Genomic DNA, 22,158 nt, shown 5'->3' with positions numbered 1-22,158 from the left:
CATAATTTCCTCCAGAATTGTTACCTTCATATATTAATGCTGCTTGTGATGGCAGAAATAGAAGTGCAGTCCCGCTAACAGAGCGGGAGCATAACAAGGAATTTGAACATTAGCCGTTCATTATATTAGCCTCGACTCGTGGCGGTAATAGTCGGTGTAGTATTAGCAAAAATAGTACCAATTATTCGACGGAGCGGAGGGACACCAGCGTGCTGCGGTTTGTGAATGTCTAGGGATCAGCGGAGAAACACCAATGGATGGCGGCTGTGCTGCGGTTCAATGTTCCACCGTTTTTTCAAGTGGAGAGAAAAGGCGACTGACGCTTGAACGGGTGGAGACTGCTACACGTTTAAATCCCCCGGGTCGGTTTTTCATCTTTCAGCAAGGCCAACTTTTCTTTTTTTCCTTTTCCTCCCATCCGTTGGATTATTTAGAGCTGTTTTAATGTCGTAAGTTACAGGTCTGCAAGGGCGTCGTTGTTGGGAAGTTTATTCCGGGGGGGGTGGGGGGGTTTGACCAGCAAAGGGCCATGGCAGTCGAGGCTCGGCCGGAGCTGGTCGGGAAGCGGTTCCTCTGTGTCAGCGGTGACGAGCCGCCTGAAATCGGCGACATTGGTCGGTGGCCGTGGAGGTCCGGGGTTATACGGGCCGTCAACCATCGTGACAGCGACAATGCCGAGCTGACGGTAAGGAAAATGCTGACTTTGTCCTCGTAGTTGTCTGTTACATGCAAAGCAAACGGGAAAATCTCTGTGGTTGGTGGCTAGCCAGCGAGGCACTGTTGTAGGCTTGCCAGGCGGAAATTATTTTGCGGCTTTCTTTTCGGTCGCTGCGACTCTTCGGACGCAGGAGTCTGTGGTGTGTATGCACACCTGATTAGTAGAATATGTTGCATTGTTTACGTGTGAGTTTGGCTAGTTTTCGGACCGCTTAAGCCTGCGAGTCAATGCGTGGTAGCTTGGAAAGCAAACGGTTAGTTCAGGTCTAAGTTCTGCGCTTATTTACATGAAATCCTCCAACTTGTGTCTTCCATTAGGCACGCGCTGTGGCTCAGACTGGTTATTCAGTTAGTGCCCAGATCATTTGAAGCGCGGTGTGCCTCTGCCAGCCTGAGGGATATTGTAAGGGTCGATTGACACATAATCAATGCGAAGCACCGAGTGACACGTGAATGGCTCATGTTGTCATTGGAGAAAAGCATGTGTAGGAATTTGAGTCCCTGCTTTACACTGCAGATCAGCTGACGCGTGTCAAGTTGGCTTTCCACAGACGTTAAATAGTCGTTATTACTTCGTGGTTACTAGTCTCCGTCCGTGTTATTAGGGCATTTCTTGTGGCCACTCGGACTTGCGCACGGGTGCGGGAATGCTAGGATTTCCAAACACACAACAGAAGAGGCTCGCTGCAGGCTGAACAAAGGCCATTTTGTCTTCAAGTAAAATATATGGTTTGCATTTTCAAAAAGGACCTTCTGTCACGCTCCTGTCACGCAGGTGCCCATACGTTTCCCGCTTCACGTGTAATAACTGCATTCGTAATAGTAGCCGGGCAGTAAATACACGACCCCTCCTTCCTATAAAGAGGCATTTTTTATAACGGGCTAACGTGCCAAAGCCAGCAAACAATGAAATATTTGCCCTGACAAGCCCTTGGCTGGCGAACGCAGTGTATAGTGCATTCTCCCCTTTTCTTTTGTTCAGTCTTTTTTGACTGCCTATGCAGATAACTGGCAGAAGCCCCAGCCCAGCTCTGATTTGATGCTTTAGCCTGTTGTCTTTGTCTATATGTTCCCTTTTTTGAGAGCAGTAAAGCGTCTGGCTTTAAAGCTTATGGCGAATTTAATCATGTGATTGTCACAGAGCTCTGTGGCGGATTTATTCTTTGTGTATGATTTTATTTGTCAAGTTAATTTCTTGCATATTTTCCAACGATTTTGAAGCTTAAACGTTTTTTTTTTCAGTGTTCTTAGTCCTTGGCAGACCATAGATGCAACTGATTAATACTGATGTCTTTTTGATTAGAGAGTGGACGAATTTGTGTTGTCACACCTTCCTTGCTTTCTGTTATTCATATAATCAAAGTATCAGGCTGGCATGGGTGGTTATCTTTCATGAATTAATTACAGTTTCATAACAAAACATTGTTGGTGCCTTCACTAGATCAGACATGTGCTTCTTTGTACTGGACAACAGCCGTGTCCCCAGATTACTAATGCCCAGTAGAGCTGGTCCTTGTCTGTGATGTAACTTAGGCATGGAGTAGTGTTCTACTTTAATTCCATACAGTGTGGCACAGTCTCATTAGCAAGGGGCTTAACTATCAGAGTGAATACAGTGGAGAGGGATTTGAGAGTAGATTAGAGGAAGTGTGTCAAGCCAGGTTGCCAGGCCTTTGTCAAGTGTCTCTGATCAGATAGGCCAAAAGTTCATATTTACTGTTAATGCTCACTGAGATTTATTACTCAGCAGATACAAATGTAGAAAAAAGAGAACGCCCCTTAATGTTTTTCACGTTTGTGGCTGAAGTAGAAATCAATGAGTGTGTATCAAAAATCCGTTGGACAGAACAGCACTTAAGAATTCCTGTAAAGACGATCCTCTTGGTTTCACTGTCTTAAAGTTGCATTTAATTCTAGGGCTGTTCGATATATCGATATATATCGGATGACGATATAAAAACATCTATCGTTTCATTTTACGCTATCGTTTATTTGGTGGTGTCGCAAAATAAACTGTTTACAGCAATACAGTGGGGCAAAAAAGTATTTAGTCAGCCACCGATTGTGCAAGTTCCCCCACCTAAAATGATGACAGAGGTCAGTAATTTGCACCAGAGGTACACTTCAACTGTGAGAGACAGAATGTGAAAAAAAAATCCATGAATCCACATGGTAGGATTTGTAAAGAATTTATTCGTAAATCAGGGTGGAAAATAAGTATTTGGTCAATAACAAAAATACAACTCAATACTTTGTAACATAACCTTTGTTGGCAATAACAGAGGTCAAACGTTTACTATAGGTCTTTACCAGGTTTGCACACACAGTAGCTGGTATTTTGGCCCATTCCTCCATGCAGATCTTCTCGAGAGCAGTGATGTTTTGGGGCTGTCGCCGAGCAACACGGACTTTCAACTCCCGCCACAGATTTTCTATGGGGTTGAGGTCTGGAGACTGGCTAGGCCACTCCAGGACTTTCAAATGCTTCTTACGGAGCCACTCCTTTGTTGCCCGGGCGGTGTGTTTTGGATCATTGTCATGTTGGAAGACCCAGCCTCGTTTCATCTTCAAAGTTCTCACTGATGGAAGGAGGTTTTGGCTCAAAATCTCACGATACATGGCCCCATTCATTCTGTCCTTAACACGGATCAGTGGTCCTGTCCCCTTGGCAGAAAAACAGCCCCATAGCATGATGTTTCCACCCCCATGCTTCACAGTAGGTATGGTGTTCTTGGGATGCAACTCAGTATTCTTCTTCCTCCAAACACGACGAGTTGAGTTTATACCAAAAAGTTCTACTTTGGTTTCATCTGACCACATGACATTCTCCCAATCCTCTGCTGTATCATCCATGTGCTCTCTGGCAAACTTCAGACGGGCCTGGACATGCACTGGCTTCAGCAGCGGAACACGTCTGGCACTGCGGGATTTGATTCCCTGCCGTTGTAGTGTGTTACTGATGGTGACCTTTGTTACTTTGGTCCCAGCTCTCTGCAGGTCATTCACCAGGTCCCCCCGTGTGGTTCTGGGATCTTTGCTCACCGTTCTCATGATCATTTTGACCCCACGGGATGAGATCTTGCGTGGAGCCCCAGATCGAGGGAGATTATCAGTGGTCTTGTATGTCTTCCATTTTCTGATGATTGCTCCCACAGTTGATGTTTTCACACCAAGCTGCTTGCCTATTGTAGATTCACTCTTCCCAGTCTGGTGCAGGTCTACAATACTTTTCCTGGTGTCCTTCGAAAGCTCTTTGGTCTTGGCCATGGCGGAGTTTGGAGTCTGACTGTTTGAGGCTGTGGACAGGTGTCTTTTATACAGATGATGAGTTCAAACAGGTGCCATTCATACAGGTAACGAGTGGGGGACAGAAAAGCTTCTTACAGAAGACGTTACAGGTCTGTGAGAGCCAGAGATTTTCCTTGTTTGAGGTGACCAAATACTTATTTTCCACCCTGATTTACGAATAAATTCTTTACAAATCCTACCATGTGGATTCATGGATTTTTTTTTCACATTCTGTCTCTCACAGTTGAAGTGTACCTCTGGTGCAAATTACTGACCTCTGTCATCATTTTAAGTGGGGGAACTTGCTCAATCGGTGGCTGACTAAATACTTTTTTGCCCCACTGTATTTGTTCATGGTTCTGATGGTCGCTGTAGTGGCTTCTTCTTCAATTTCTTAAAGTTCTCTCTTTCTCTTATATTTAATATAACCACACTACAGACGGACAAGCGCCTGTTTTTATGTGTTGTCGTTAGCAACAACGACGGTAACACCATCGCGTGTCCGCTTGTTTATGTTTCACAATAAAGCTCAAGATCCTGTTGAGACGTTTCAAAATAAACTGAATCACGCGAAAGAGCAGATTATTTACAGATGAGAATTAAAAAAGACAAGCCAGGTGCTAAAAAATAAAGCTTAGACTCAAACGTTAGAAAGTTACAACTTATGTCTAAAAATGTATAGTTTCATACATCGGTTAAAACACTCGACTCCAGCTACACGACGCACAACAGGAAACACTTCACGCAAGTCGAGCTGCCCGAGATTCACAGAATTTACAGAAAATGTTACATTTTTGTGATTTATATCGTTATCGGACGATAGACGTCTTATATCGGGATATGAGATTCTGGACATATCGCACAGCCCTATTTAACTCTTATATGGAGTGGAAGAGCTTATTACTTGATTTGGAAAAAGAAAGAAAATATGTTGTTTCTCTGATTGTTGCAGTGCGGTCCGTGTGACCTGATCACAGACAGCGTTGATGCACTGAGATGTGATCGGTCAGACGTATTCATATCGTATTCATTTGGTTGCATGGTTAGCCAACCATGTTGGCTACTCACAGTTTCTAGAGTTCATTTTGCATAAGACAGTTTAACAATTGTGTGTAAATATGAAGAGCTCCGAATTAAGTGACCATATACCCTGTGTGTTTACTCAAGGGTTGGTACAGGGTGCTTTGGAGGTCATTGTTGGTAACTGGTTGTTTATAAAGGTCTTCTAAGCTATATTATCAGGGTTGATTGAGTTAATGTAGAGTTTTCCCAGGTATGACATGAGAAAACAAAAAAGTGAAACTCGTTGGTATTTTGACTTCTGCATTTTTCACTCTAACACTCGTGGATTGAGTCAGTGAGCATGGAAATAATCATAATTGTCTTTGTGTGATTTTACCAGGTTAATATTCAAAATTCAAAGAGCCATGAAATGCTGTGGACTGTGTCTGACAGAGATTTTATTATGTCAAAATTATTTAAGATCTTAAATTTGACATCTGGCTAAGCTGTATATCAAGTAAAGTGGCAGAACCTGTTTTACCTTTAATATAAAACATCTTCAGTCAGGCGTGGGCGATATATCGAATATACTCGATGTATTGCTAGTTTTTGCATGTACGATGGTTAATGGTTATGATAAAGCCATGTTGAGTATAAATTGCCATAGAAATATTAAGCTGTCTGCATATGAGGTTTTCCTCTCCCACACGCTGCGAAGGCATTATTACTCCGTTATTACTCCGTTATTACTCCTACTTTCAGTTTTTATTTTGTCTCATGAATTCATGATGATGTTGAAAAAAAATGTTGAACGGTGTATGGTTCAAAATAACATTTGGCTTTGGAGGTTGTAAACATATCGTGATATATGTCGTTTATTGTGATATAGCCCAAAAAAATATCATGATATTAGATTTTCCTCATGTTAACCCAGTCCTACCTTGAGTGTAGTGATTTGGTCCTATATAAATAACACTGAATTAAACGCAGCACGGTGGTTAGCACTGTTGCCGCACAGCAAGAAGGTCCTGAGTTCAATTCCACCATCAGGCCGGGGTCTTTCTGTGTGGAGTTTGCATGTTCTCCCCGTGTTTGCGTGGGTTCCCTCCGGGTACTCCGGCTTCCTCCCACCGTCCAAAGACATGCAGCTTGTGGGGATAGGTTAATTGATTTATCCAAATTGCCACTAGGTGCGAATGTGCGAGTGAATGTGAGTGCGAATGGTTGTCTGTCCCTGTGTGTTGGCCCTGCGAAAGACTGGCGACCTGTCCAGGGTGTACCGCCCTATGACAGCTGGGATAGGCTCCAGCGCCCCCCGCGACCCTGAAAAGGATAAGTGGAAGCGAATGGATGGATGGATTAAACGCTGTTTTCTGTTTGTCTTCAAATCATTTGTTTTCAAAGTACTTTCTGACAAATAAACAAGTAACACTGATTGCTTCTCAGTGTCCTGCAGTTTAACTATGACTTCATTATGTTGGACTACAACCTGTAGGCCTCATTCATCTCAGTGAGCTTGACATAACGTGACATGAACCATTGTTCACTCCTCTCCTGGTCAGAGTGACCCTTGCCAGAGGTGTTTGTTTATCTCTTCACGAGCGTCTTTTTGCCCAGGAGCAGGCTTACAAATACATTGTAACTAAATCTTAATCCTGTTACACAGAATGTCATAACTGTTAGTTAATAAGATACAATGTATCTGTTTTGATGAAATAACAGTTTAGTTTGATACAGTTGGTTCTGCTTATAATGATATTTAATGAGTAGCCGCAGGGTTAGATTCAGTCTACGTGTGTTTATTTTCCATCTCATGTCATATCATGTCAGGCTCTTGTTACTTCCTAATCTATTTGCAGTGTCACTAGGTGTTTGCCACCTGAGAAGCCTAAAGTCATTTTAATTAGCTCTGCTTCGGTTCTGGCAGGATTTTTAAAAAGAATAAAGTTCAGAAAATGAAAATAAATTACTCCATTGATGATTTTTGTGAGTTCCTCTGCATTTGAGCCAGTATTGGTTCTGCAAGCACTCTGAAACACAAACTGGTAGCAGGTTTAAATGGAACTGATATAAAATGATAAATATTAACCCGAGAGCTGAACATCTGTGAAGCAGTCATATTAAACAATGTCTAAACAGCATTATAGGCCCCCATAGTTTTCAGTTGCTTGAGAGACAGTGACACATGCTTAAAGAAAAGGCAAAGCTCAGCAGCAAAGCTCTACTCTGGCACATTAGACACAAAATTGACAAACTCATCTGGATTCACAGTGAATAGAAAGGGCAGGGCAGCCAGGTCATTGCCTATAGGAGCTTTTGTTTTTCATTACAATCCACTGTGTGTGTGTGTGTGTGTGTGTGTGTGTGTGTGTACAGAACCTTTGGTGCCAGTTTGTTTTTAAGGCTGTAGCCTTCGGTCCATCACTGTGTGGCTAATCAGCAGAAAATAACAGGCTGTGAGTGGAAAAGAACCTTCCACATACAGAATCCATGCATGGGTGTTGCAGTGTGTGTGAGTGTGTGTGTTGGGTCGTGAATAACAACATTGTTTAGAAACAGAGGGAATAAATGTGGCAGAATAGATGCTGTCAGCTTCTTGTGTAGATGTAGGCTTAGTCCACATGAAATAGACCCATATACTATATCATTCTGTACAAGACACAATGGATTTGAGTTCTTTGCATTGTTGTTCGGTGCTTCGTCTGTTTTTCAGTTTTCACTTAAAATGTGTTCTTCAACAGGTCAGTCCAAATTATAGTCACATGACTGTACATATGAGTCACATGGTCTTCAATTCATTTTGTTACATGGTTAAAAAATATTGTAAAATTTCTGTTAATATTGTGAAGAAGCTTTGTATTATCTCAGGCCGAGCTTCTCACCACCGCGCACTCATTTCTTTTATGCTCTGTAAAAATCTCTCATAGAGCTGTCGACAAATACTCTAAATTTCATTATATAATTGAATAGTTAAAAAAAGATTTGGGAGAAAAGAAGCACTTGTGTCTGTTTCGTGAGCCACACAGGATGTAAAGCTGAAAAACGATGTTGTTGGGAGGTTAGCTGAGCACAGTTAAGACTTTAAATGTACTGCAAATTCTTCAGGATATTCTTGTAGTACTACGTTTCTCACATTAGTTATAGCATTCGTTTCAGTTCAATCAGGTAAATAAATGAAATGTGTAGAATGGTTATATTTATTTATTAGGTTGGCATCAGTGCATTGAGCTACATTTTGCAATATGACATCCAAGCTGTGAGGTGTCTGTGCAGCGCGGTAACGAGATCCACCAAATGTTAGTGGTTTGTTTTCTGGTGCCTAAGGAAACAAAATGTAATCTGAAGCCAAGTTGGGATGGCTGGATGCACCCTTCCCCCATTGCTGTCAGACACACACACACACACACACACACACACACACACACACACACACACACACACACACACACACACACACTGAACCTCATTGCTTCATACAGCAGCCACAAAGTCTTCTACAGGCTCTCGGGCTTCCTAGATATCCCTGGGAATATATTAGGCTCCTCTAGTCAGCAGCTGCTCTAGCTTCCTGCAGGACCTTGTCAGACCTCAGTGGGCTGTTCTTCTGTTCTTAGTGTGGCATGGTGTAACTGTATAATGCTAAAACGTATTATAACCTTGTGTATTGTTCCTAGCTGCAGCAATACATTTAATGTTAAAACCAAAGGAAGGCTGTCCATTTTCACTTTGTCTATTAAGCAGTAAGTGATTCTTCATTGATGGCTAGCTGCACTGAAATGAGAGAATGCATCAGGTAGCAGTAATGCTAACTGATGCTAAGGTTTGTAGAGCACTTTTTAAATGATGACTTGTTGGAGAGGGTGTTTGAGTCAGGTGCACTGTGCTCTGCTGCACTAAGCTTCAGTCTGATACTCTGTGGTTGACTTTTCCCTGTAATAGGTTGGGTGTACGATATTCCACCCATCTTATTTGCAAAGAAATGACTCTGCACCATAACGAGAGGGCCAGGTGGCACAATCAGTGGGCAGAGCAGAGGTCCACAACGTCCGATCAGGAGCATTTCATGTAATATTACGGTGTAATTTAACCCCTATATATCCTGGGGTTAAGTTGTTCTTTTCCCAGGCACACTGCAACCATAACAGTTTTTTTTTTATCATGGCATGATTGGGAATCCTAATATCATCAACATCTGTGGAAGGAACAAAAATCGCCACTGTACCATCTCCTTCGCTTTGTTTTTTCTCGCTTGTAGTGGTAAGAAGTAATCTAGTTACTGAGATAATGTGGTCAAACTAGAAAAAAGCTCAAGTTTCCAAAACAGTTTTTAAACAAATTGAACTGGAGCACTTTCAAGGACTTTCTTGACAGACCAGAAGTAAAACTAATTTCTTTTCCCTGTGTAAGTAATGGTCAGGAGGTAAGGCAAAGCAACAGTAAAGCTGTGTATCATGAAAATACTCAAAAGTTCATTTAACGGCAACATTTTAAAATAGAAATACATCAAAGTGCAGCAGGAAAGCACTAATGAAGCTAAACAGAATGAAATAACTAACCTCTCGTGCCTTACTGGAGAATTCTCAAGCTCTCCGAATCACCGTCCAGTTGAACGATGTGCTCTGCACAGTGTGCGAGGGCGGACACACCAAACAGCTCCCATATCAGGATTTTGACTGTGTAATATTTCAGCCAGAGCAGTGAAACTTCCAGTACTCCGCTCTCACAGCAGAGCATGTATAACTGAGTTATAGAAGGAAGATCCCAAAGCATCGTCCTGCAGATTGACTCACTTGCTATCATCAGTGTCTACGCCTTCATCAGGTGGTGTCATCCGCCCGCTCCAAACCTTGCAGTTGTTCGTCTGAGCTGCTTTCTTCCATTAAAGCTTCTCTTCCTCACTGACTGTTTGCTCTATAAGGTAAATGCCTCATCTTTTGGTTTTCTGTGTTAAAAACCCAACACAGTGAGTAATGAGTGATGCAGCGACGTTACAGTGGTGAGCTGGAAAATGATTATACATCTAAAGAAAAAGGACAGTCATTTTAATTTTTCATAAAATAAATGAGCATCACACAAACCACTCACATGATTTAATTTCTGTGTGTAGACAGACTGTGTAGTTTTTATTACATTTTGGCCTCATGTTGAATTTCACATCATCATCCCCCAAATAATTCAACTCAATTAAATCAAAACACAATGCAAAGTAGTATTAAACTGTCATCATATCAGCTAACCTCATGCCCTGTTTTCACTCTGTGGGAAGGCTTCAGTAATGGATCACAGCTCAGTGAGTGGGTTACCTTTGGAGGATAACAGTGCGTGGCCGAGCTCTTTGGAAAACCTTCTAAGCTCTCAGTGTAGGCATGAATCAACAGCTACGTGAACAGCTTTGTTTAGTCAGGATCTTTTTCTGTAGACGGCTTTGAGCAAACTACATAATGCACTGTGTAGGCCAATGTCACGGATAAATCAAAACATGTGAGCTGACCTGTGGGGTTTCCACAGCAAAGTCAGTGTCTCAGTAAAGCATGTAGGGAGGAAGCATAAGGAGCGAGTAAACCTGAGCTCGTCTGACTGCTTCAGCACCTCTGTCCTCACGCTTGGCTGATTTGGCATAAAAGAGGTAATGCAATACTACACACTGAGATGGTTTGACTGGACTTAATGTCTAAAATGTTTCTTCAATTTGTATATAGCTGGGATCCAAATAAGTAGTATAGATCAACGCCACCATGGGATGTCTCTCATAAAAGCAACTCGACTCAATAAATGACTTGTGTCGCACTTCAGACTCATTTCAGTCCAGCCCAGAGCTGTTCTGTGTGTTTTTGAACGCTGCTGTCAGTCAACCAGGAGACTGGCTGGGCCCTCTAACGAGACTGTTACCAAAGAATGTGAGCGAAGCTATTTTTGTGTAGCCAGTAATGAGGAGGTTGTACTCATTCAGTTTGGAACATCTCCCACATGGATTGATGGAGGCACTGTGGCTCGCATGCGTTCATCTTTTCTTCTGCTGCCGTCTTCAGTTTTGGAGCACAGGGTGAGTGGAGTGTTGTTTGTCTGCTACCTGTGAGCAGTGAGCTTCAACTTACCCGCTACATAATGCGCCCGACTTCTGTCCTAGCTGAAACCAGTCGGCCCTGAAACATAATTCACTTAATCTTGTCATCTACTGATTCGTTATATTAAACGTGGTTGCTCTGTGCCAGTGGGACACTACAAAGCATAGAGTGACAGCTGGCGTGCCGGCAGCCTCAGTAGATGAATTTTAAACAGAACACTTTGTTCTCTGTGAGCAAAGACACCAACCATTCCTACCTGATAAGACTGTGATGAACAATATAAATCTCCTATTATGGTTTTGTCACTACCACCACCATAGATGCTGGCTGTCATGGTTACTGAAGCACACCACCTCGTTGATTTCTCTAAATCTTACCATGTGTTTTTATAAACAACAATAAGGTAACACCTTAATCGCCTGCCTAATCCTGGTAGGGCTCACCGTGCTCCCAGTATGGCTTAGACCCACTGGGGCACCGTGCCAGGCTGATGCTGGTCACGTCTGTTCTGGTGATTGTTTTTGTCATGCAGGGGGATCCACTGTACTGAGCGGGGTGTGCTTTATACTAACATTAATATTACTGATTAATGTTCTCCTGATAGTCCTTTAATAATATGGTGAGCATCTAGTCTGATGGAGTCTGCTTTTGGCTTCACCTGTGGCTCCGGTCGGTGCCCTTATTGGACTTAAAGAAGCATTGCAATAATAATCACATCTCTAAAAAGCTGCCGTTATATTTTATGTGTTGGATGCTCTCTTTACTTATGTGGAATTAGTTGTTTTTCATGTATCTACCACATGATGTGTTTGTTGCAGTGCAGGGTTGTGTCCAAGGATGATGACGTCAGCAGTGTTGATTTTTAAATGAAAGCTTAATCTGACGGTGCAAACTCCACTGTGTGCTGGGAGGCCACCATTAAGGAATAATTATATCTCAGCTATTTAACTGATGAAGTCCACTTATGTTAATTCTGGTGTTCTAAATTGTTCATTGTTGTATATGAACGTCCACGTGTGTCTTTACTAGGGCTGCCACAAACGATTATTTTGATAGTCGACTAGTCACCGATTATTTTTGCGATTAGTCGACTAATCAGATCATCATCCACAAAAAATAATTTCCCCCAGGGATCAATAAAGTATTCTGATTCTGATTCTGATGATTGAACGTAAAAGTACAGCTTATTGCACCAGCAGCATCTGGTCTTATATCACTATCATTAGCTTACAGCTTTAAGTGTTTAAGGTCTGTGCTAACTAAAAATAAAGACAAGATGATAGTTTATTAAATTTTAATGAAATCTGCAGATTGTTTCGGTGAAGTTTAATAAACTCCTTGCTATCTAAAATATAACAGGACACCGGAGTATATTCTCCAGCATCTCACACTTCTGATAATCAGCTGTCTGCTTGACGTTTATTCAGCTGTGTAAAAACTATAACTTTAATCTCAGACAAACTGATTTACTCAGGAACAAATAAAATATTAAAAAAGCCAAACAATAACATTTTTAAGTTATCTAAGTGACTCATATATATTTAACCTGAGTAGCGACAGACGGCGGTGGGTTTGAAAACGATTTGGGTGAGCCTTGCCCCGGCTAACTATCGAGCTAGTGGGTAACAGACGTCTCCGAAAACGTCGGAGCGCTTTTGAAAATATGTGGTGTCCTGATAAACTGAGCAGATATTTGAGGTTTACACAGCTACATTCTCGCCTGAAAATATGTTAAACGTTTATTTTGTGACCCAGAAAGAATAATAAGAGTAATATTAAAACTAACTAGCTGCCGCCATTGTTGGAAACTGAGCTGGGCTGCGCTATGAATTCTGGGACACAGCTTCTTCTTCTTCTTCGGGGTTAATGGCAGCTGGCATCCTTGTACATGCAGTGCTGCCATCTTCTGTGTCAGGCCGTTATTACACTCTTAAATCCTGCTACTTATTCCTGCGTCTTTTGGGATCTTACAAAGCTTCAAACGACGCGTCGACTATTAAATCAGTCGTCGACGATTTTGATAGTCGACGTAATCGTGACTAGTCGACTAATCGTGGCAGCCCTAGTCTTTACCTGAGTTTCTTCTGTTTGGGTAGCACAGAGTGTGGAGAATAAATGGTGCACGTTAACCTCCTCCTGCCTCGACCCGGCTGTGATACGAGTATACCGAATACTTCTTTGTTTAACTGCTGGGTATACCCAGATGGAAGTTATTGTATGTGCTGTACTCCAGTTTACCTCCGAGCTGTATGTGTAGATCCAGTTTCCAGGCGATAAACGTATAGTCCAGCAGACGAGGTGTAATCTAAGTTGATCGCTTGACCATTAAATGAGTTTGAATGCTAACCACTGAATGACGTTATAACAGGAAATGCAAAACCCACTGTCGGTTCTTTGTCTCTTACCTCTGTCCGTCTGTTTGATCAAATAGCTCAAAAAGATTTCTGCACACCTAGGGCTGTGCAATATGACCAGAATCTCATATCCCGATACAAGACATCTATCGTCCGATAACCATATAAATCACAAAAATGTAACATTTTCTGTAAAGTCTGTGAATCTCGGGCAGCTCGTCTTGCGTGAAGTGTTTCCAGCTGCGCGTCGTGTAGCTGGAGTCGAGTGTTTTAACCGATGTATGAAACGATACATTTTTAATCTTGATGCTTGCTCAATCATCCAGGTAACTAAATCAAAGGCAGCCATTCCCCAACTCTCTGTCAATGGGACTCATGGCCATTGATCAGTGGTCATTGATCAGTGGTCATGAGAATTTGCATAATTAAGATTAAGGAACTGACCTCCCAGCCCATTGTTCCTTCAGTGGGCTGGTTTCAGTCATTATGCACATGTCCTGTTTATAAGATTGGAACCTGCAGTCAGCTGAGACTGAAGACGTCACTTCGTCCAGATGAACAGAATTAACTTTTGGAGATACATCTTTAGACATAAGTTGTAACGGCGCCGTTTTCTTTGTGAGTATTTATTACACGGCGTGCTGCGGGGAAAAGCCTGTTCTAACGTTTGAGTCTGAGCTTTATTTTTTAGCTCCTGGCGTCTTTTTTACTTCTCATCCGTAAATAATCTGCTCTTTCACGTGATTCAGTTTATTTTGAAAAGTCTCAACAGGATCTTGAGCTTTATTGTGAAAGGTTTATGTAGAAAATAAACAAGCGGACACACGATGGTGTTACCGTCGTTGTTGCTAACGACAACGCATAAAAACAGGTGCTTGTCCGTCCGTAGTGTGGTTATATTAAATATAAGAGAAAGAGAGAACTTTAACTAATGAATACAGCCACTGAAAACATATTGCTGTAAACAGTTTATGAAACGATAGATGCTTTTATATCGTCATCAGATATATATGGTTATATCGAACAGCCCTATGCACAGTTATGTGTAATATGTGCAGCACTGACTAAAGGGACAGTGCAGGTCATTTGGACGATCTCATTTATGGATGTTGCCGTTTGCTGTTTTCATTTAGAGTCAAAGACAGTTGGCTGCATGCACAGGACATGCAGGAGAATCAAAATACTGTTTGTCTGTCTTCAAAAAGAGCCTGTGTACACAGACAGTATGGCACATGACCAACAGCAGCAGGTATGCTTGCAGTAAAGAGCCAATGACAGACGGTCAGTAGCATTAAAAGATATGAATGTATGTGTGTGAGTGTAGGGGAGAGGTGGTGAATAGAATGTGATTTCTTCTATTAGGTGGTGCAGCAGTGGGTAAAACAGCTGTTTTCACGTACACCACAGTGTGATACTTGAATCACAGGCTGATATCAGCTATTGGCTGAACCAGACTCCCGATTCTTAGTTCTTTAGAAGCAGCGACACTTCATGTTTCTGAACTCATATTGTGCTTCATGTTCTTCAGCAATGAATCTGTTTGTATTTTTGAAAAATGTGAACATTTCAGCGGCTGTGGTAAGCTGCTGAAATGTTTCTGATCACAAGCTCCTTGATTTGGACCTGAAAATAAGAGAAACTGATAGATGTACACACTGGTACGCTGAGCCTGGCCCTCTGCTGTTGGTGCATGACTCACTAGCTGGCATTCAGAGAGACAGAGTGAGGGACGGAGGAGAGAGAGAGGATGTTTCAGAGGAGCTGTAAGAAAGGAGCGAGCGGCTGTTATTTGAAAAATGAAGGGACAGAGTAGAGAGAGCTGTGTACTCTCATTAGCCGTTTGGTTCTGTAGCCAGCCAGGCTCTCTGGAAGAGAGGGAACGAGAGCAGAGGAGGAGGGAAAGGGAACGTGAGAGAGAAAATGGGAATGTGAGAGAGAGGGGTTTCTTTCTCCTCTGTCTGGCCTCTCTCCCATAGCAACAGCGGCTTAGCCACGTGAATGGCAGTTCCTTTGAGTTCACCCGCTGCACAGAGCTTAACTCCTTCAGTGCCAGCTTACAGCAGAGGCACAGAGCACAAGACAACAAAGATCTACAAAGGATCTGAGCACACTGTATCCTTTCCAACTGTAGCGTCTTCAGTTGATTTCAGACAGAGATGTTCATTGACCACACAGTACTAATCACTGCTCTACCATCTGATAGAATATGTGCAATATAATACAGTGGTGTCCATGACATTTGCACAATTAAAAGCTAACAGTCCTGTAATGCAATGCAGACATTTTACACATGCAACAATTATTTTAGTGCAGCTGAGCAGCTTCTAGTGAAGACACACTGAAATGCAGGGATACTGCTCCCTAATGAGTGATCTTTAACATAGTTCAGCAGAGTCGTGCACTGAACATCATGCGGAGGAGATCAGAGTACGCTTGTGCACTTATGTTAAGGTTTACAGCACTGTGAGAGTGAAACGGTGGAACGACTGTTGACTGGAGAAAGCATGGCTCCCCTGTGGAGTCCAGCTTCACTCTGCCTGTGCAATACAGACATAGAAACATCTCTTTTTCTTCCAAGAAAAACCCCAAAACAAAGTGAAGGGCCGTGTATTTGAGTGTGTAGTGCTTTCAAAGCAGAGCTTCATCTCCGTTTCACTAAGAGTGCAGTCGAAACGTTAAAGAGCTTGTTTTTGCCTTTGCTGCCTTCTGTTCATTCTGTTCTCTTCGTTCAGCAGCTAGCTAACTCTTTCCAGATGGCGTAGTGCTAATGCCACTTTCTTCTCTGCTGCTGTGTCCATAAGCACTAAACCAAATGACTCGGTGACCCAATATTGGCACTGATGTCCACATCAGTATTGAACTGCTTCTGTTTATTTGAAATGCATTCTTAAACTAAGACATAGCAATGCAAGGTTGTAAGACATCTAATGTTACTAGTCCTTATACTGGAACAGTGATGTGTTATTATGTTGCAAAGATGTCAGAGAAACACAAAAAGAAACAAACAAAAGTCAACAACAGTGAAGCGCTCTCCCAGCTCTGTTTCGTGCCATAAAGCTGAGAGTAACTTCTGAGATAGTTGAGTGTGTCTGATGGAGTCTTTGTGACTGTGATGTGTCTGCTCCTGTTGTGTTTGCCAGGTAGCAAAGCCAGTGGGTGAAGTGTAAGCCTCACAGTAATTCTCCCTGAAGCTTCAGAGCTTCAGGGTCTCTCCCAGCATAGCTACCCAAGAATTACACCGTTAGCTTGTGACCTGACAGAGAGTGTATCATGTGAACGTGAAGACTGACATGTGAGTTTAAACTGAGTTTAACAAAGTTTAATATGCTGTCCACTTAAAATCCTGTTTCATTTTGTCTTGATGGAATCAGAGCTGGGATCCAGCCTGATCCAGGTCAGACCTGATCCGGATCTTTGGCTGTGGGTCTCTGCTGATAATGCGTACTGATCCAGTACCAGTGTGAAATTATGAATCCATATCCCGCGCTATACTCGAGCGTAGTAAAGCTTAACAGCAATGTCACACCGTCCTTTCAGCTTCTCAGGCTCCTGCCTGAATATCATGACAGTGAAAGTAAATGAGTGAGTGAGCGAGAGAGGGAAAGCATGTCAGCTCACTGTGACCACAGTTTGCAGTCAAGTAAATAAACATAAGAAACATTGCTGTTCCTCTGTATTTAATTCTGTACATGCTGCTGTTGCTTGGTTCAAGAGAACAGCAGAGATCTGGCTTTTGTGCTCAGCATCGGATGGACACGGTTTTGTTTTGTCCTTGATCTCTCGTTGATCTTTGCTTTTCATCTTATCCCCCCGAAAACGGTCCTTTTCTATTGAGCCATAGCAAAAACCACTGCTGTTTAATGATATGCTTTAACTTTATGATAAAATCAAGTTCAAACTAAAGGATAACTTCCAATTTCGATGAGATGAGTATGGAGCTCACAGAAATGCTGCTTATAAGATAAGATAAGATAAGATAACCTTTATTAGTCCCACACGTGGGAAATTTGTTTTGTCACAGCAGGAAGTGGACAGTGCAAAAGTTATGACGCAAAAATTAGAATACAATAAGAATAAATACAGTACACAGCTGTACAGAATAGAATAAAATAAAATACTATATACAGTAGAATAAAATAGAATAAAAATATACAATAAGATAAAAATAGAATACGAATGCTATATACAACTGAGTAAAAATACATGTTTGGAGAAAGAAGGAGAGGCGTACAACCTGAAGACCATGATCCATGAACGTGGAGTATCTGCTGTGGGGATGCGTCATGCATCTGGATCTGGGAGTCATGTCAGGGTGGAAAGAATCATGAAGAAAGAAGGACACGTGAAGCCAAAGTGACATTTTCATACAGGACTAATAATGCTTCGTCATCTAGAGCCTCGAGCTGCCGTCATGCTGCATAAAAAAACAGACTCACATGTAGAATCCCCAAAAAGTTGATCCTGTTCATCTGGACGTGGAGTTTTCAGTGAGACCAACCTTTCGTCACTCATCCAGGTGACTCCTTCAGTCTCAGCTGAATATACATAACGACTGAGAATCAGCCATGAGGTCAGCTTCACCATCATTCACATGTAGGACTAGGGATGGGTATCGTTTAGGTTTTATCCGATACCAGTACCAAACCGGTACTTTTGAAACGGTGCCGGTGCTCAAACGGTGCTTAAAGAATGGAGAACACAAAATTGGTCCAAAAACCTCTCATGTTCAGCTGTTTTTTTGTAAAAAGATAACAATGTTAGCCTTTTCTGCAGCTATGGGGCATATATGGTATCACTCTTGGCTGGAAGCAGTGCTTAAACAATGGAAAAAACACAAACTTTGTCCAAAAACCTCTCATGTTTAACTGTTTCCCACTTTTTCTATGGTCATTTTAGCCTTTTTAGCCAGGGTGAAGGGAGCATCTGCCATCAAACAAGAAGACAGCCGCATGTAGCTATGATGATGTTTGCTAGTTCACCTTACATGCATTAATGTAATAACGTGGTTAAATTCAAATTCAAATTCAAATTTTATTTGTCACGTACACAGTCATACACAGTACGATATGTAGTGAAATGCTTGGACAACTGCTCGTGACCTAAAGAGAACAAAAAAGGAAAAGGCTATGAATAAGATAGGAAATAAATATGAAAAATTAAAAAGGGTAAATTTAACTAGGAAGGAATAAAATATAAATTAAGGTTAAAAATGAAATAACTGTACAACACAAATTAGAATGAAGGGTAAATTTAACTGGGAAGAATAAGATAAAGATAAATATATAAATTAAAGTTGAAAATAAAATAACTGTACAACAAAATACACAATACACAATATAGAACTATATAAGAATGTATGAAGGAATCTAAATATAAATAAATATATACACAATAACAGCAGCTGTACAAGTATTAACCGGAGATGAAGAATATAGTGACCAGTGTTGTGCAAAACCAAAGTCCAGAAAGTCCAGTGTGTGTGTAAGAACCGTATGTGTGGGTCAGTACTGTGTGGTGGTGTGATTGAGAGACCGTATCGCCTGCGGGAAGAAGCTCCTCCTCAGTCTCTCTGTGTTGGTCTTCAGGGAGCGGAATCGCTTTCCTGACCTCAACAGAGAGAACAGTCTGTTGTTGGGATGGCTGAGGTCCTTCACGATCTTCCTGTTAGCCTACTCAACGTAAATTACACACGAACAACATTAAGCTACTCACGCAGAGAAGAACGGCTGCTGCTGCATCATCATCTTCATCATTCCTGCTACACTGGCAGGGCTAGGGGCCAGGACTCTCCTCTTCGGGTTTCTGGGGGATGTTGCTAACTCTGGGTCCGATAACAGGCACCACACCCGCAGTAGATGTGCTCGGTGTGAGGTCTCGCAGCAAGCTATCAAATACGGCGCATTTCTGGGCTTTTAAAAAAAATGCTATGCGTCGTCAGGTGTTTCATCAGATTCGAGGTGTTACCTCCTTTGACAGTATCACAGTATCAGCTTAAAGCACTTGTTGCTGCTGAGTTTGCATCTTTTGCTGTGAAGTACAGCCAGACTTTGACCGCTTCGCCTTGGACATTTTTAATCTGTAGCTCTGCTCTAAAAGAACGTACGTACCTGGACCCGCCTACTATCCTCGGAAACGTAAAATGATTGGCTAGAAGTGTATCACAGCTCAGGAAAAAAAAGCACCGAAATAAAGCACCGAAATGTGCGCTGCTTTTCAGTCTGGTTACTACCGTTTATGTCAGAACCGGTGCCGTCATGGCACCGGATACCGGTACCCATCCCTATGTAGGACTGATCATTAGAAGATACCAGGCTGGACCTCAGTACTCTATATCTTACTATTTTGGACATTTAGAGCTGAAATAAATTGGTCTTAGATTAAAAAACATTAACATGCTGGAAATAATATTTGGAGACCTGCCTGTGAAGAGTTCATTGTACAGTTCTTTGATTGTTATAAGCTGTTACAGTACAAAGTGATTATTAAAACACTGAGTTTAATATAAGCTTGCTTTGGGATGGTTTCAGTTTGTGAAACCTGAATGGTTGTGCTTCAGTTACACTTATGTAATGTCACCTTTATGAATGGAGAGCAGTATTTTTAATTAAGTAGGCCCCACCACCGCCCCTGAACACTGCTGTGTGATTAGCCTTGAAAACTGCTTCAGTAGCTCCTGTATTTGACGTGTCTCAGCTGGAATGTGAATTGCAATTAAACAAGTTAACTCTTGTTTCCTGAGAGAGAAAATATTCCCTCCCAAAGAAGAGCTCATCATCATCATCATCATCAGCAGGCTGAATGCTGGTCGGCTCTTTCTTTCTTCATCAAAGCAGCAAACAGTACTATCCCCACATGCAGGCGACAATATTGATTTATTTTGGATTTATGAAATTCAAGAAAACTGTGCCTTTATAAATGCAGTAGCATCACCAGCAGCTCAGAGCTCTGCTGCCTGTTTTGTGAAATCAACAGTCAGAAGATACTTTTAATGATTAATCACTTACATGAGCTGTTACAATGAATCCTTTGCCTGATTATTGTCACATTTTCACAGATGTCTTCAGTGCTGCTCTTTTTCTTTTTAACTTTTGTGCTGCTCATGGGCTAAAATCCTGTGAGTTATTGTGGCATATTTTAGTTGTGCAGTGAAATTTGAATTGGATAACAGTCTGCTCTAGAAATACCAGTCGGTTAAGAGTAATATCTTCATTTAATGCAGCAGCTGCAGCTCCGACAGACGTCTGTCTCTCTGAATAGAGAATGAGTGTAAGATATGTCAAAATAAACAGGAATATAATCCAGATGTGTACCCAAGTTGCCTATAGCCCCAGTAGCTATATACTCGATAGTACACGATTAGTATTTCCCTGTTTGAGCAGTCAGACAGTGTCGCAGTCACAAAGCAGTAAAGCTTGTCAGACAAGTAGACTTTGTTCTGGCGGCCATGCAGCCAGGCTTCTTTCCACTGTCCTGTCAGTGTGTACGTCAGCCTGGCCCCCTGTGCTAGCACTCACACTTGAAAGAAAAGACACATGTGGACTCCAAATGCCTGCCCACACACAAGGCCCGCTTCATTTCTTTTGTAGTGTTGGCAAGCAGAGAAAAGAGAAGTGACTGGACTACAGTTCTACACTGACACACCTTTGAGGAAAACAGTGCTGGAGGTGATTCTGAGCAACACACACACTTGTCTGTAGTAGTGGTGTTGTTCATGTTGATGAAGATTGTGAATGGAGAGAGAGGTGATTTAAAACAGCAAAATGATTAATGGTGTAAAACGTGCATCAATGAAACCTGAGCTCTTTGTTCAGTTTCTGTGATCTGCAGCATGACAGTTTGATAATGTATTCAAACAGAATCATAGTTAACAAATGAGTTTTCATGGATTGATTAAACGAGCTCCTTATTGGATCATATTTAGATTTTCACATATTCTCAACTTTTTACTCTTCAGTTGAGCTCACGCTCGGTTCCATGTCTTGGGTACTGTAAGAGTTATTTCAGAACATTTTGTATTCTGTATTACGCTGTGAAGACTGAATGAAGCAAATACTATTCCAGTGAACTAGATGCATGATATGTAAATACTCTGCACACTGTCATGTGTGTGTGTGTTTGTCTGTGTGTGTGTGCATGTGGAGGGTGTGCTGTCACATTGTTACATCCTCTCTGAAAGACAACACTACTGCTAAAAAGCAGCCTTAAGCTCAACTTCTTTTTTTTAAGCTCCGTGTGTGTGTGTGTGTGTGTGTGTGTGTGTGTGTGTGTGTGCGCGCACGTGCACAAACAGTTTTAAATGTGTACGTGTTTTCTGTTTGTCATGGTAAAGAGAAAAAAATGGAAATAGTTGATGAAGTGTTGAATCTTTGTTGGTGTCACTCTACCTGCACTCACCCTAACATGCTGCCGTATTGAAGACTGACACAATAGAAAATAACAAAGAGTGCTTTCCCTTTAACGGCCCGTGGTGATGTGTCCAATCAGAATTTACAGCTTCTTTTAACTCTTCAATAGTTGTTCAGTCTTGTTTGCTTTCTAAACTTTTTGCTTAATGACATTTTGCACACAGAGCAGGAGAAATCTCCAAACAATAGTATGCCCGCAGCCTGCACGAGTGTGATGTATTGTCCCTGCAGGGCTGAGAGACTGCTGTGCTACAAAGCCCAGTTAGACCGGAGATGTAACATGAGAGTGTTCCTTGAGAATCTAGGGCAAGGTTCCTTCTCCACACG

The 22,158-nt window shown here is 41.9% G+C and overlaps 1 protein-coding gene across 1 annotated transcript in view; it reads left to right on the top strand.

Moving 5' to 3' along the window:
* The first annotated feature begins 213 nt into the window (after positions 1–213).
* The window catches only part of LOC146662991 (jumonji domain-containing protein 1C-like), a 120,548-nt gene continuing 98,603 nt past the window's right edge, over positions 214–22,158 (top strand). The window contains exon 1 of the mRNA XM_085415573.1: positions 214–685. Coding sequence (XP_085271699.1) covers positions 530–685 — 156 coding nt within the window. The 5' untranslated portion in view covers positions 214–529. The remainder of the gene's footprint in view (positions 686–22,158) is intronic.

This window comes from Rhamphochromis longiceps, linkage group LG8 (assembly GCF_057381845.1).
Source record: "Rhamphochromis longiceps isolate RC_006_pf linkage group LG8, R_longiceps_female_GT1.1, whole genome shotgun sequence".
In the NCBI taxonomy this organism is placed as follows: Eukaryota; Metazoa; Chordata; class Actinopteri; order Cichliformes; family Cichlidae; genus Rhamphochromis; species Rhamphochromis longiceps.
This window is presented reverse-complemented; position numbering and strand designations above follow the sequence as displayed.